The 14278-nt window shown below is 38.5% G+C and overlaps 2 protein-coding genes and 1 long non-coding RNA gene across 3 annotated transcripts; 2 read left to right on the forward strand and 1 right to left on the reverse strand.

The window, feature by feature from the left end:
- Nucleotides 1–1304: 1304 nt before the first annotated feature.
- Nucleotides 1305–4023, forward strand: LOC134819543 (isocitrate dehydrogenase [NAD] subunit alpha, mitochondrial-like). Its single transcript, XM_063829535.1, has 7 exons — nt 1305–1482; nt 1811–2076; nt 2324–2509; nt 2654–2783; nt 2995–3098; nt 3260–3370; nt 3590–4023. Exons 1-7 carry the CDS (start codon nt 1305–1307, stop codon nt 3680–3682), a joined length of 1068 nt encoding a protein of 355 aa, XP_063685605.1. The 3' UTR covers nt 3683–4023.
- A 185-nt stretch (nt 4024–4208) lies between these two features.
- LOC134819535 (heterogeneous nuclear ribonucleoprotein F-like) lies at nt 4209–13837 on the forward strand. The gene is made up of 8 exons (XM_063829523.1): nt 4209–4370; nt 5128–5218; nt 9146–9329; nt 10109–10218; nt 10552–10656; nt 10832–11040; nt 11456–11830; nt 12061–13837. Exons 1-8 carry the CDS (start codon nt 4229–4231, stop codon nt 12654–12656), a joined length of 1812 nt encoding a protein of 603 aa, XP_063685593.1. The 5' UTR covers nt 4209–4228; the 3' UTR covers nt 12657–13837.
- LOC134819552 (uncharacterized) lies at nt 5201–7030 on the reverse strand. Its single transcript, XR_010160782.1, has 3 exons — nt 6558–7030; nt 6183–6320; nt 5201–5637 (listed from the first exon to the last, which is right to left on the reverse strand). It is a non-coding gene; the product is annotated as an uncharacterized LOC134819552 (long non-coding RNA).
- Nucleotides 13838–14278: the final 441 nt, after the last annotated feature.

Genomic DNA, 14278 nt, shown 5'->3' on the forward strand with positions numbered 1-14278 from the left:
GTATAATACTCAAAGTTCTTTTCTCAAGGAAAGCTTTCATAAACGGAAAATCATCAGAATATAAATGAGATTTTCGAAGAGGAGCTTTTCTGCCGTCCCCTTGAATGAAATTTTGACCAGTGACCAATCAGTGAAGTCGGCGAAAGTGCCTTAAAAGCTTAAAGTCGCCATTAAGGTACTGGAACCAGTATATCCGGAGAAAACTTTGATGCAATGAAAGTTTTGAATATGTTTTACCGGAAGGACATTATATTTTATGATCTGTTGAAAACTTTGATAAATAAAGGATACAATTTAAATTTGTTTTATTAATCCAACTTGTAATTTGTTTGAACACTTTTTTTAACATTCCTATTTCACATTATATGATTCCTATTGTGATCTTACCTGTGTATCATTAACAATTAATGATACACAGGTTTACTAATATTGTATTTTTCTTTTTTAAACTGATAACACAGAAACTTATTAATTATAATTTTATAATATTATTTGATTGTAAAATAAGGGATAGAATTTAAAATTTGTTTAATTATTTGACTTTTATTATTTTCAAAGGGTTTATTTTTTAGCTTACCTGATCCTCTCCAACTTGTATTAGTACACTACTTCATTCACACCAGTCATTTCACTACATTAAACTGATTGAGGTTATGCCCTTTGTACATGCTGAAGCGATATGCTATGATGAGTGGAATATGAGTTAGGATCAGTTTGGTCCGTTTCATGGCAAAAACATTTATTGGTTTATTTTTTAGTCCTTTCAATAAATGTTGATCTCTCACTGACTACCTTATTATTAGCAAGTCTCCACTCCACAACAATGGGTCACGACAACGTATGGTACTCTCACCCCAGGAAATACGGACCAGGCTCCAGGAAGTGCCGAGTCTGCGCTAATCACCACGGTCTTATCAGAAAGTACAGTCTAGACATGTGCAGACAGTGTTTCCAACAATACTCAAAAGCTATTGGATTCCAGAAGCTGAGATAGATGTGAAGTCTTGAAGAAATGGGGTTTTCTAATTTGTTTTTTAAAACGTTTATTTGTTCTTGAATTTAGAATATCATATGAGTTTGTTTTATTTATCTCTACCTGGTTCAAATTGAAAAAAGAGATTCCTCGACATTACATAGTCTTAATCGTTTTCTAAGATAATTATCGATACATATTTGCACGAATACTTTAAAGCAACATTTACCCAGTTACGCATTAATGTGACTGATAAATTCTGTTCCTGTTACAACTTTATAGTCCTAATAACATAACTCAGTATTGACAACATAACCCACCAATTAGGAGTATGTTGCTTGGCCGTATCTCACGACTTGTGTCTCCGTCGCTATGCCGCTCAAACCACACTGTCACCCTCTTCCCTGGTGATGGCATAGGACCTCAGATATCAGAGTCTGTCAAGGAGATATTTGCAGCTGCAGACGTGCCAATTACCTGGGAGGAGCATGAAGTTTATCCAATTCTCGGTTAGTTTTCCGCTTTAGACTGTCGTCTTGTACTTTTTGGTTGGTCGGATTGACATCGTTTCATGCCAAGAGCTGGCCACAATGGTGGTCGGTACCACAAATATTCTTCAGTTTGTGTAACGCGCGAATACGTTTTCTTATAAGAACATGTTAATTTTCCTTAAAACCGACTTAAATGCGCGCGTACCGTGCGCGTTTTCACCAACAAATGCTCACTGTAAGGCATGGAGTTTCCACCGATATTAATATAATACCTTATCGACCTTTGAAGCTTTAAAGGTTTTAATGAAATTTGGTTATATCCCAAATAACAGTATATAAATTACAGAAAAGAACGGAAAAACGAGAATACCGCAGCCAGCAATCGACTCAATCTTCAAGAACAAGATTGGATTAAAAGGACCAATGAGAACGGCCATTGGTAAAGGTCATGTGTCACTGAATCTCACGATAAGAAGAACGTTCGGTCTGTACGCCAACGTCCGACCAGCCAAGACAGTGCCTGGTGTTAAAACTCCTTATTCTGAAGAGGGCGTGGACTGTGTCATCATGAGGGAGAATACGGAGGGGGAATACTCCGGCATCGAGCATACGGTCAGTAACTTTCATATTCTGCATACGGTCAGTAACTTTGATATTCTGCATACGGTCAGTAACTTTGATATTCTGCATACGGTCAGTAACTTTCATATTCTGCATACGGTCAGTAACTTTCATATTCTGCATACGGTCAGTAACTTTCATATTCTGCATAATCGTAATTTTAGCTAAATACCACGTGTATAACTTCCCAATGTTTTAATAAGGATAAAATATAAACTCACCTGACACCCCCCTTCAGGTAGTACCGGGTGTAGTGCAGAGCGTGAAGCTCATAACACGGGTAGCAAGCCGCAACGTTGCAGAGTACGCCTTCAAGTACGCCGTAGACAACGGTAGGTCCAACATTGTGGCACTTCATAAAGCTAACATCATGAAGATGTCGGATGGAACCTTCCTGGAGGAGTGCCGAGCTGTTGCTGAGCAGGTTTGTGTGAAAATACATTGTGTATCTACATTGTCTGGTATTTTTACGATTTATGAAATAAAGTCAACAAATATTTGATGATATCTTAAACCCTAGCATTTTTATTTTCTTTTCGTGTCTCTCTTACCAGTCTTAACTTTGCAGTTTCCCCAAATAAAGTACCGTGAGATGTACCTGGATTCAGCGTGCCTCAAGATCGTTAAAGACCCCTCACAATTTGATGTCATGCTCATGCCCAATTTGTACGGTGATATTTTCAGCGACTTGACTGCGGGTAAGCGAGACATTTCAAGATGTACCCAACTTTGGCCAAACATCTTGGTTACATTAAGTGCTTTTCTGCAAATTTCGCTCTTAAAACTCATAATAGTTAAAAATCATCAAACAGTGTGCAATGAGCTACCACAGTCTACTAGAATATGCTTGCAAGCATCTACTATCCACTCTCACAGGTCTGATCTACTAATTACTATTCACTCTGACAGGTCTGATCGGAGGCTTAGGTCTGGCCCCGAGTGGTAACATGGGTAAGGACGGTATTGCAATATATGAGGCTGTCCACGGCACTGCTGATGATCTTACAGCTACGGTAAAGATTTTATCTAGATTATAAAATCTGTTTTGAGTTGATATTTTGTGGAATATTTCGCGTTTGTCCTTGGTCTGCCACATTTACTTAATGAACGAGATCTTCTTAAGGGAGTTGATGTTTTAAAAGAGTATAAATCATAATCTTAACTTCGTTTTCAGAACAAAGGAAACCCGACCGCTCTCCTCATGTCTGGACTCATGATGTTGCGACATTTGGAGCTTACATCTCACGCAGATACGATCGAGAAAGCAATCTTGGAAACTCTCACGGTATATTAGAATTATTTAATTACATTATTAAATCTATATTTTCTAAGAAGGGTTTACTAATTGTACAGAATCAACTTCTGACTCTACCAAACAGCTTTAACTTCATCGAAATATTCATTTGCTCTGAATTATGTAGAGATTAGATATTACTCTCTGGACACGAAATCCCATGGATTCGTGGTTACAACAAGCTGTGCTAACTCTAATTCTATTGTATAGGAGAGAAAGTTTGTGACCGGTGACATCGGAGGCTCGGCCACCAACCCCCAATACACGGCTGAGATCTGCAGGAAAATCCGCGCCTCCTCTTGAGAAACTCACTCCTTTTAAAACCGGTCTCCTTCAAGGATCATCTGGGAAATGTGTCAAAAATACACATGTCCCAATCTGAGAACTTGGTTTGAGACCGGAGGGAATTTGTTAGCAAGAACCCGTGTTGTATAGGATGTTTTCAGTCTCCAACAAATAGTTAATATCTGCTATTTCAAATGACCCATGCATCATCTGTTAATTATTTATTGCATTGTTAAATTAAATTCATCTCATATATAACGCGTATTAATTTGGGTGCATGATAAGTTTTCTGAAACCATATAATCTACCTTCTGAAATTATTTAGATGTCGGTTTGAGTTCCAAAGTTTTGTAAAGTTACACATTGTATTTGTATTTGTATAAAAAATGCTATCCTTTACAATGTACACGCAAATGCAAGCTTTGACTTTGGTCTTGATTTCGTGGAAGTTTTACAACGACTTGAACCGAAAAATACCATTTCATCAATTAGAAATTTTTAACGATCTTCTATTTGAATCGTAACCAAAACTTCATCACGTAAGATAAAAAGATATTTTAAAGGATGGAAAGCCACGTCGATTGGGTTCTAAGATGCCGTGGCTTACCCTACTCCATCACCAAAGTGGAGATGGAGAAGTTCTTCGACACTTCGACCCTGGCTACTAATACTGAGGACTGTGTTCAGATCACATACAACGAGGAAGGTTTGTAGCACGTGACCATTATATTACTACACGTGATCATCATTTTACTACACGTGACCATTATATTACTACACGTGATCATTATTTTACTACACGTGACCATTATATTACTACACGTGATCATTATATTACTACACGTGATCATTATTTTACTACACGTGATCATCATTTTACTACACGTGATCATCATTTTACTACACGTGATCATTATTTTACTACACGTGACCATTATATTACTACACGTGATCATTATATTACTACACGTGATCATTATTTTACTACACGTGATCATTATATTACTACACGTGATCATTATTTCACTACACGTGACCATTATATTACTACACGTGATCATCATTTTACTACACGTGATCATTATTTTACTACACGTGATCACCGATTCTCATATAAATTTCAATTTTTGGTCTGCACAAATTTTTGAAAATTCTTTCGAACAATATCATATGCAACATGTATCCGATCCGAAACATTAACAATTAATAATAATTTGTACGCTTAAGTTATGACCTTAATTTATGGTCTTAGAGAGGGCAACCGATATTATGTTTGACATACAGATAAACAAAATAAACCATTAAGTCGTAAAAAAGGATAAAAATAGGGAGAATATCAAGCATACTCATCTATTATAACAAATCTTCTGCCAGACTACATTGTTAAATGAAATCTTTCAAATCAATTACAGTTCTTTGGGTAATTAACTACATTAGACGGATTAATTAACTACATTTGACAGGTCGACCGTCCGGCGAGTGTTTTGTGGTGATGTCGAATGAGGAGAGCTATTATAACGGCCTTAGAAAAAACAACGAGTACCTTAAATCCAGGTGAGATAATAATTTGTTATTTTAAATACTGAAAACTTAAATTAAATGAAATTTAAGAATTTACATGAGATATCACATCATTTTAGACCTCAAATGAACGGCTTTATGTAACTCAAAAATCCGGTTTAATTCAATCGTCAACTGTGCTCGAGCGTGAAGTTTCTGAAAAATGTCTGACAAACATGCTCGCACAATATTTCAAACTGAAATGAAAAACAAATAAGCCCATCACTCTAAGGTGCTAGAACCGTTAGAAACACTACAAAACTGACTAACACAGCTGAAACTGTTCCCGTGAGTCCGCCGTTACAATAATCATCCTGACAGCGAGACAGCGCTTCACAAGTTATCTCCACAATTATGCTGTCTTCATCCGCTATTTCTTGACGGGCTTTTTCTCTGAGTGGGTCACACGTGACCTGGGGAGGGGACTTTAGTTAATAATAATAATAATAACAAAGTATTTATAACTCGCTCATATTAGCAACTAGTAACCAAGAATGGTACTAGCTACTAATGTCAGAGCGGCTCTCATAACAAAGAGAAAACTATAATAATTTAGAATTCTCCAACAAAAAATTCTCATTTTCCTTTAAACTGCTTAAAAGTTACAAAAACTGATATTGGAGAAACTTTTATTGGGTGCTCGCATTAAAGATAGGATTGAAACATTTATGTCGTACTCTTATCAAATTTATATGCTCATTTATAAAGTAAAGTATTTAAAATAAATTTATAAAGGAGTTTAAAAATTGGAAATGCTTGACAAAATTGTCGTGCGTGTAGCCTATTGCCTATTGCCTATTGTATCGCATATTATTGATAATTATAACATCATCCTAAACCTAATTAAGTTAGAAGTTACTTAAGTAATCATCAAATGAGGGAAGCTAATTAAGTAATTAACTCATAATTTAGTAATTAAGAATTGATTAAATAATTAACAATTAATTAAGGAACTCACAGTAATATTGGAGCACCCTTTGAAGCGGTATTCCTCCTTGTAGCGCAGTTTAGCCTTCTTGTTGTACACAGTGGTAACTCTAAAATCAACACAATACGTCTCACTGTCTTCACACTTCACTCTTCCAAACTCCTCTGCCTGAAAATCACCTTTACTCTAGTTTGAAGGGACGGTTTTAACACATCATTTATTGGTCGCACTATGCATATTACTATTATAGAATTATACCATAATTTGAATTGACAGATTTTTTTGTTCATTTCTCAGCCTTCTTCTCTAAATCTTGCTATTAAAATACTTTGTACCCATTTTAAATTTTAAATATTTTCAAAACTAAATCAGTATTTATTAAGAAGAGCGTTGCAATGTCCTCACCTGGGAGCAATATGGAAGAAGCCTCCCAGCACTGTTCTTAACCCCGGCCGTGTACTGAGTATACCCTTTAGTTTTATACTCTGAACATTCTGCACATTCTAACCCGGCTACTACCCGGCTCGAAAGAGAGAGGAGGAGAGGAATAAGGAGGAGGGTTGGGGACTTTATCATGCTCTCAGTTAGAACGAGGATTCTCAGGATCGGCGAGATGGAAGATTTGATCTTGAAGGATTGTTCTTTCCAGAAACAGTAATTTTGACAAATTTTCAGCTTTTCTGGATCATAGATGGCTTTATTTTCAGTGTCTTTAATCTTTATTACAGCGAACAATGCATCGTGGTTGCTAAGTCATCAGGTTCTGAATCTGTTGTCGTTGATGGTGGGTTATTATCCAGCATTATTATTATAAGCAACGGGAAATAGCAAATCTTCAAAGTTCAAACTTCCAACCATTTTTAACTTCAAATAATTGCCGAGAATACCTTTAACCAAAATCATTTGTGCAGTACAACAATTACATTGTCACCACTCATACATACAAATACACGGGACAAATTGTTCAGTGTTCAGCACTGTGAGCAATAAAACAGCAATAAAACAGCTACAAACCAAACAAAAGCAACGATCAGCTGAAAACATGAGTTTTAGGCGTTCATTACAAGAACAATAAAGGCGGAGATCGCATGAAATATGGAATAATCAAATTTGTAAATTGACATGACATGTCAATTTACAAATTTGATGTCATATCTGGTTAGAATATAGCATTGATTATCATAATTTACCTAATTTACCTAATTGGTCGTCTTGATCTGTTTTGGTTGAAAGAAATCACAGGCGTATTGCACGCGGCTAATTATAGAAATTTTCCAAACAGCCGCTGGTATTTGAATTTAATGACTCTATATTCGTTGTTTTCTGAAGATGGCATTCCGTGACAAAGGAAATGACCGGACATTGATTATGTCACGTCCGTGCGACGACAACTTATGGGATAAAGCGTTCAATTGTACAACTTAACTATTAGATCGGAACGAAGATATTAGTTCAATTGTACAACTTAACTATTAGATCGGAACGAAGATATTAGTTCAATTGTACAACTTAACTATTAGATCAGAACGAAGATATAAGTTCAATCGTACAACTTAACTATTAGATCAGAACGAAGATAAGTTAAATTGTACAACTTAACTATTAGATCAGAATGAAGATAAGTTAAATTGTACAACTTAACTATTAGATCAGAATGAAGATATAAGTTAAATTGTACAACTTAACTATTAGATCCGAACGAAGATGTTAGTTCAATTTTGCAACTTATCCATTAGATCAGAACGACGATAAGTTCAAAAGTTAAAATTAGTAAAATGCTCTAAAATCACTATAAGCACATAATACTGATAGACAGACATAGATGAGAACGAAAAGAAGTTTCGAGTTGTTCGAGCTGTGATCCGTTAAAAGCTCACATATAATACATGACAAGCAGCTGTGTGTGGTAAGAGTGTGTTTCTCTGTGTGTTTTAACAAGTGCTACTGAAGTGTTACTGAAGTGTCCCTGAAGTGTTACTGACGTGTTATCAGATATATTGTCAGAACTTGTATGGAACTTTTAGAGTAGTGTAGTAGAACGTCATTTTGAAAGCCCAATATCTTGAAGTATCATCTTATTAAAAGAATGGTTGGATTTGTGACGAGCATAATTTATGTGCAACTACCTGATGACCACTAGTTACTGTAACTAATATAACATTGTGAAAGTGAGCGCTGCTAGAATTCTAAAGATTGATAGAGACCGGGATATAACATTTAGGGGGGGGGGGGATGACCATATTAAAGTATAATGGGGGGATGACCATATTAAAGTATATCATCCCCCCCCATCTAGTATATTCCAGACCCCGGAACAGTGTTATGAAGTATAATACCCATACAACCAGACACAAATCTATATCTACCTACTGTCTAGTAAAACTACAGCTCACCCAGTGAAACCTTGCAATCTGTCCGGTGTAGCTATAATTACATGTCTATAAATAAAAACCTACCCGAGCATAACGAGCTTAGCCAGTGAGCTCTCTCTCTCTCTCCTTACTCCAGTCTCCACGTTTCTCTAATGTGTTAATGGTTGGTAGACTCTCCGGCTAGATGCTCTCTTCCGGTGCCGCAGAGTAAGGGATACATACGGGATTATAACTATAAGGGGTTACTCTGTGGCCTCTGGGCTCTTGGTATGGACCTCCGGACCTAGGTCCTAGAGGGAATGGGATGTCATTGCTATTTGCAAAAAAGAGATAGCGGTTGACTCGGGAGTTTGATAATACATTTTACTGATAGAAGCTGGTGATGATAGAGTTGACTAATTGTGGTGAGCAGTACTAGGACATTGTAGTTAGGAATATATTGTAGTTAAAGATTGATTGCGGTTGGACCGACATGAGTTACATGCAACTCCAATACAATTTAGATTGAACGTTAGACTCAATTAATAAAAATGAGCGCAACAGTTCACAAAAGTAAGTAATAAAACTCCTTGTTGTAAGGAGTTTTAGTACTTGTTATATATAACAGTTTTGTATCCGCAGGTATATCGAAGTGTTTGAGTCAGATTGGGACGACATGAACCGCGCCCTCCAAAAAGGGGCAGTCAACAGACAGTATTACGGCGGTACAGAGGCACCCATCGTTAAATTACGTGGACTTCCCTTTAGCGTTACGGACGAGCAGATCACGGAGTTCTTCTCTGGGCTCCAGGTCATCTCTATGAAGGTTGGTGTGATGTTGAAATTGCTGGGCTCCAGGTCATCTCTATGAAGGTTGGTGTGATGTTGAAATTGCTGGGCTCCAGGTCATCTCTATGAAGGTTGGTGTGATGTTGAAATTGCTGGGCTCCAGGTCATCTCTATGAAGGTTGGTGTGATGTTGAAATTGCTGGGCTCCAGGTCATCTCTATGAAGGTTGGTGTGATGTTGAAATTGCTGGGCTCCAGGTCATCTCTATGAAGGTTGGTGTGATGTTGAAATTGCTGAGCTCCAGGTCATCTCTATGAAGGTTGGTGTGATGTTGAAATTGCTGAGCTCCAGGTCATCTCTATGAAGGTTGGTGTGATGTTGAAATTGCTAGGCTCCAGGTCATCTCTATGAAGGTTGGTGTGATGTTGAAATTGCTGGGCTCCAGGTCATCTCTATGAAGGTTGGTGTGATGTTGAAATTGCTAGGCTCCAGGTCATCTCTATGAAGGTTGGTGTGATGTTGAAATTGCTGGGCTCCATGTCATCTCTATGAAGGTTGGTGTGATGTTGAAATTGCTGGGCTCCAGGTCATATCTATGAAGGTTGGTGTGATGTTGAAATTGCTGGGCTCCAGGTCATCTCTATGAAGGTTGGTGTGATGTTGAAATTGCTGGGCTCCAGGTCATCTCTATGAAGTATCACGTCATTCAACGATGAATTCAGAAATTACAACGCAAAGGATCGGGACTCGAATGACAGACAAATTACTGAAAACTAGCTCATCAATCCCAACAATCTTCAAAAACTCCCTCTTCAGGTCAAAAGAAAAGAGGACGGTGATGCTACAGGCGAGGGCTATGTTAAGTTCGGGAAACAGTCCGAGGCAACTACCGCTCTCGAAAAGCACATGCAGAAGATAGGACACAGGTAACGTCCCAAGTTTTAGTACACTCTTAGAGACATCTGAATCGTCATCATTTAAGGATTTGTATATAAAGGAAAACTGTTTCTATATCGTTTGTATGTTCCAGCCATTTTATCCGTTAACCATAACTGATAACACTAGTTGCTGCAGTATGTGTTTCTTGTCACATAATATGCGACTAGAGGCATATATTGCTAAAGATATTATACATTATATACCTTAGATAAAATCTTCAGTTTTCCCCAACAGTTTTTCTTCCTTTCCGCAAAATAAGACTGGACAATTTGTTATTCAGTTGTTCACTGTTCAGTTGTTAAATACTATTCTTCACGCAGATATATAGAAGTGTTCAAAGGATCAAAACGGGAAATGAGGGAAGAAATACCGCTGGACAGCAAGAAACCCAAGAAACTGGGATACGGAGGCGAACTTGCCTACATGTTAGTACCTCTCTTTAACAAACCCACAATTTGAGACACCTCCTAGAAGGTTTGAACAACCTGTAACGTATAAATGTTTCCAGAACCCCCCTCCAGTTTGAATTGTTGTACAAGTAGAGATCTGATATCTGGATAATATCTGATAGCTGTCTAATCAAGGAACTTACTGTCACAGGGGTGGGCCAAAAGATCATAAGGTATTTATGCGGGGTATCCCCTTCAAGGCATCACAAGGGGATGTCATCAAATTCTTCGCCCCCCTAATGCCCCGCCACATAGAAATCATAATTGGGGATGATGGGCGGCCCTCGGGGACTGCCTTCGCGTTCTTCCATTCTCACGAAGATGCGCTGCTGGCGATGGAGAAGGATAAAGAGACCATGGGTGGGTTTATTTGTTGCAAATATTTGTTGTCTCTTGTCCCGAATACTTTTAAAACCCTGTTTATCGACGAACCCCCCCCCCCCCCCCCCCCCCCCCCCCCCCCCCCCCGTTATTTCAAGTAACCATGGTGACACAATGACAACACTTAGTGATCTAAGTACTACCCTCTGTACTCCCTTGAATGTGTACCAATCAATCCTTAAACAAATTACAATCAGATTAATGATCATTAATTATGATTATGAACACATCTGGTTTCCCGGCGAAATTAATTTACTGAGCTTCACTGCACACCAAACATGTGAAATTTTACTATACGCTTCTGGTTGATTTCTGACTCCTTCATTTAACGAGTACACTCTTATTATCTGGACCCCCCCCCCCCCTCAAAATGTTACGATATCCTCTGTTTCAGATACTCGATATGTGGACCTTTTCCTCGAGTCCTCAGCTGAAAATGGCACCGTGGAAGACCCAGTGACGCAGGCACAAAAGCTGATAGCTCAAGCTCACGGGCTGCAACCGCCCGCTCCTCAGAACGAGTCTGCACATGATGTGACCTTGACTGCTCAGCATCTTATAGCACAAGCACGTGGTGTGCCCCCACCAGCTGAATTTCCGTCAGCAGGACAGCCTCCGTATCCAGGGGCACAACCCCCTGCCCCATATCCAGGGGCGCAACCCCCTCAACAGCACTATCCCTCTGCTTCACATGGCTCTGATCCTCCTGTTAGGAAACGACTCATGGCTGGTGCTGTCCGACCTATCGCTTCCTATGATTATAAATTAGGTAATATTATTGTCTTTGCCAATCATGACCAAAACGTAGATTTTGTTTTTCGATTTCAGATATCCGAAATCGAAAAACAGTTGATTCCTTATAATATACAATATTTTGTTGATCTGCATACTATGCGATTGTGTTGCACAGTAATCGAATTGACACATTTTTTTGTAAGACATTGTAGTTTTGATCGTTACTTCTCTGTTCATTAACTTTCACCGCAACATTTTGTTCAGCTGAGGATGAGTACTCAAACAAGCGACACAAGAGAGATAACGAACGAGGCGGTGGCCGTTTCAAGCGAGGATTCCAGGGCAACGGTGGTATCCCGGCGCGTGGAGGGTCCCAATCCGGAGGTAGAGGTATCCCGGCGCGGTCCAGGGGGAGTAGAGGAGGACCTCCACGAGGAGGGTTCCCTTCTCGTAGTACAGGGTTCAGTAGGAAGCCTATGAGTTTAATGGTCAGTGCGACGGACCCGAGTCCTGACACTGCTACTAACGGTGATAACACGGATGTGTATAATAGTGGTTACCCGGCTTTGCCTGCTGCTAATACCGCCTATCAGGACCCTAATTCTGTTTATCAAGATCCTAGTTCCGCTTATCAAGATCCCAATTATGGATACCAAAACCCTTACCCTGGATATCAAGGTCCTACCTCCAGTTACACAGACTCTTATGCTGGTTACCCAGGTTACCCTACTGCAAGTACTGGTTACTCAGCCCAGAGCTATCCAAACCCAGCTGCAATCTCAGCTACAGACTATTCCAGCTATTTGCCTGGTTCGGGCAATGGTATGCAGGGTATGCAGCAGTATTCGTACCAAAGCTAACGTTTATCTACTGAAGCAATGGTATGCAGGGTATGCAGCAGTATTCGTACCAAAGCTAACGTTTATCTACTGAAGCAATGGTATGCAGGGTATGCAGCAGTATTCGTACCAAAGCTAACGTTTACCTACTGAAGCAATGGTATGCAGGGTATGCAGCAGTATTCGTACCAAAGCTAACGTTTATCTACTGAAGCAATGGTATGCAGGGTATGCAGCAGTATTCGTACCAAAGCTAACGTTTATCTACTGAAGCAATGGTATGCAGGGTATGCAGCAGTATTCGTACCAAAGCTAACGTTTATCTACTGAAGCAAGATTTTTATCGTTTGTTCTACTGACCGTTAAACAGAATATTCCTTGTATTCTTTTGAAGACAAAATTGAATATTATTATATACAAAATATTATTACAGTTCATGTTATGTATTGTAAATGATATCATCGATTTTATGATATTAATGATTCATTCCGATCCAAAAAACCAGTCCATAGGACCAAAATAATTTTCTTTTGATTCGATAGAACCGAATTCGATATCATCCATCCTGGATAAATCGTTGGTAGCATCTGAGGTTTTTCTTGATTCTCTTATACTTAATAAAATCATTTTTATAATCTAAAACGATAGTTTACAACGATGATAATTTATTATGTCGTTAAAGTTCTGTCTCTTTTCGTTTGCTTATTGGCCACTTGGCCTGGCACCACATGCCCTAATGTCTGGTCTTGCCTGGTCTTGCCTGGTCTTGCCTGGTCACCCGTGAGTGTTGAGGACTGCTCTACTTCCAGTTATTGAAGTTCCAACCTCAACACCTAAGCATACTGTGTTAAGCATGCTAGCTAAAACATCCGGAACTGAATTCTTCCGGATGATAATGTTACCACCAAGATGACAATTTAGAGCATGATTCGCACCAAACATATTGCCCCATGGTCACTGTGTCCTGTGATGGTTAACGATCTAAGTCTTAATGTTGTAATTAATTATTAATTAATTGTCAATTAATTGTTTTTAAGCACATTTGAAATTTCCCCGAAGTCTGTGACACATAATTTTATAATTGCTTTAGACATTTTATTTCATGACTGTATATCTAAATTATTTGTCGAAGTTTGAGTTTAAACGGGCTCCCAAAATTCGATCAAATTATATTTTTATTCAAATTATTTGTTCAGCACCAAGTCTTATTTTAATTGATACGTGGACCTTCAGTATTGTCCACACTTAGCCCTTAGGGACCGTTTACATTACGTAACATTGTTACCTTCTCAGACCCCACTTTATACAGCTATTGTGAAAAATAACACTAGCGTAAGTTGAACCAAACCCCTTGCCTCTAGGCTGCCTCATGCAAAGTAATATAATACCTTGTAGAGATCCGTACAGTACTCTAAATTGCGTTAATTCTCTGCAATTGTGGTAGAGGCCGTCTACTGGTCCCATGATACATCTGCACTGTGACTTGATCACATTGAGATTTAAACTTGAATTTTGAATGATCGGGCGATTGTTTATCAGCTGCACATTTTTAAACATTTATCATATTTTCTAAAAGAAGTAAAAGATAAAATGTACAATATTTAATATCATTTTTTCTAGAAGAATTAGCAGAGTTAAAGTTT

The sequence above is a fragment of the Bolinopsis microptera genome, chromosome 8 (assembly GCF_026151205.1).
Source record: "Bolinopsis microptera isolate Bmic1 chromosome 8, MBARI_Bmic_1.0, whole genome shotgun sequence".
In the NCBI taxonomy this organism is placed as follows: domain Eukaryota; kingdom Metazoa; phylum Ctenophora; class Tentaculata; order Lobata; family Bolinopsidae; genus Bolinopsis; species Bolinopsis microptera.

What these genes read in the sequence shown, in the direction of transcription:
- LOC134819535 (XM_063829523.1), top strand. Translation starts at nt 4,229, where the DNA reads ATGGAAAGCCACGTCGATTGGGTTCTAAGATGCCGTGGCTTACCCTAC. An exon ending in AACGAGTACCTTAAATCCAG is followed by an intron (nt 5,219 to 9,145) that starts GTGAGATAATAA and finishes TTGTATCCGCAG; the next exon opens with GTATATCGAAGTGTTTGAGT. An exon ending in TTCCTATGATTATAAATTAG is followed by an intron (nt 11,831 to 12,060) that starts GTAATATTATTG and finishes CATTTTGTTCAG; the next exon opens with CTGAGGATGAGTACTCAAAC.
- LOC134819543 (XM_063829535.1), top strand. Translation starts at nt 1,305, where the DNA reads ATGTTGCTTGGCCGTATCTCACGACTTGTGTCTCCGTCGCTATGCCGC. An exon ending in GCCGAGCTGTTGCTGAGCAG is followed by an intron (nt 2,510 to 2,653) that starts GTTTGTGTGAAA and finishes TTAACTTTGCAG; the next exon opens with TTTCCCCAAATAAAGTACCG. An exon ending in CTGATGATCTTACAGCTACG is followed by an intron (nt 3,099 to 3,259) that starts GTAAAGATTTTA and finishes CTTCGTTTTCAG; the next exon opens with AACAAAGGAAACCCGACCGC.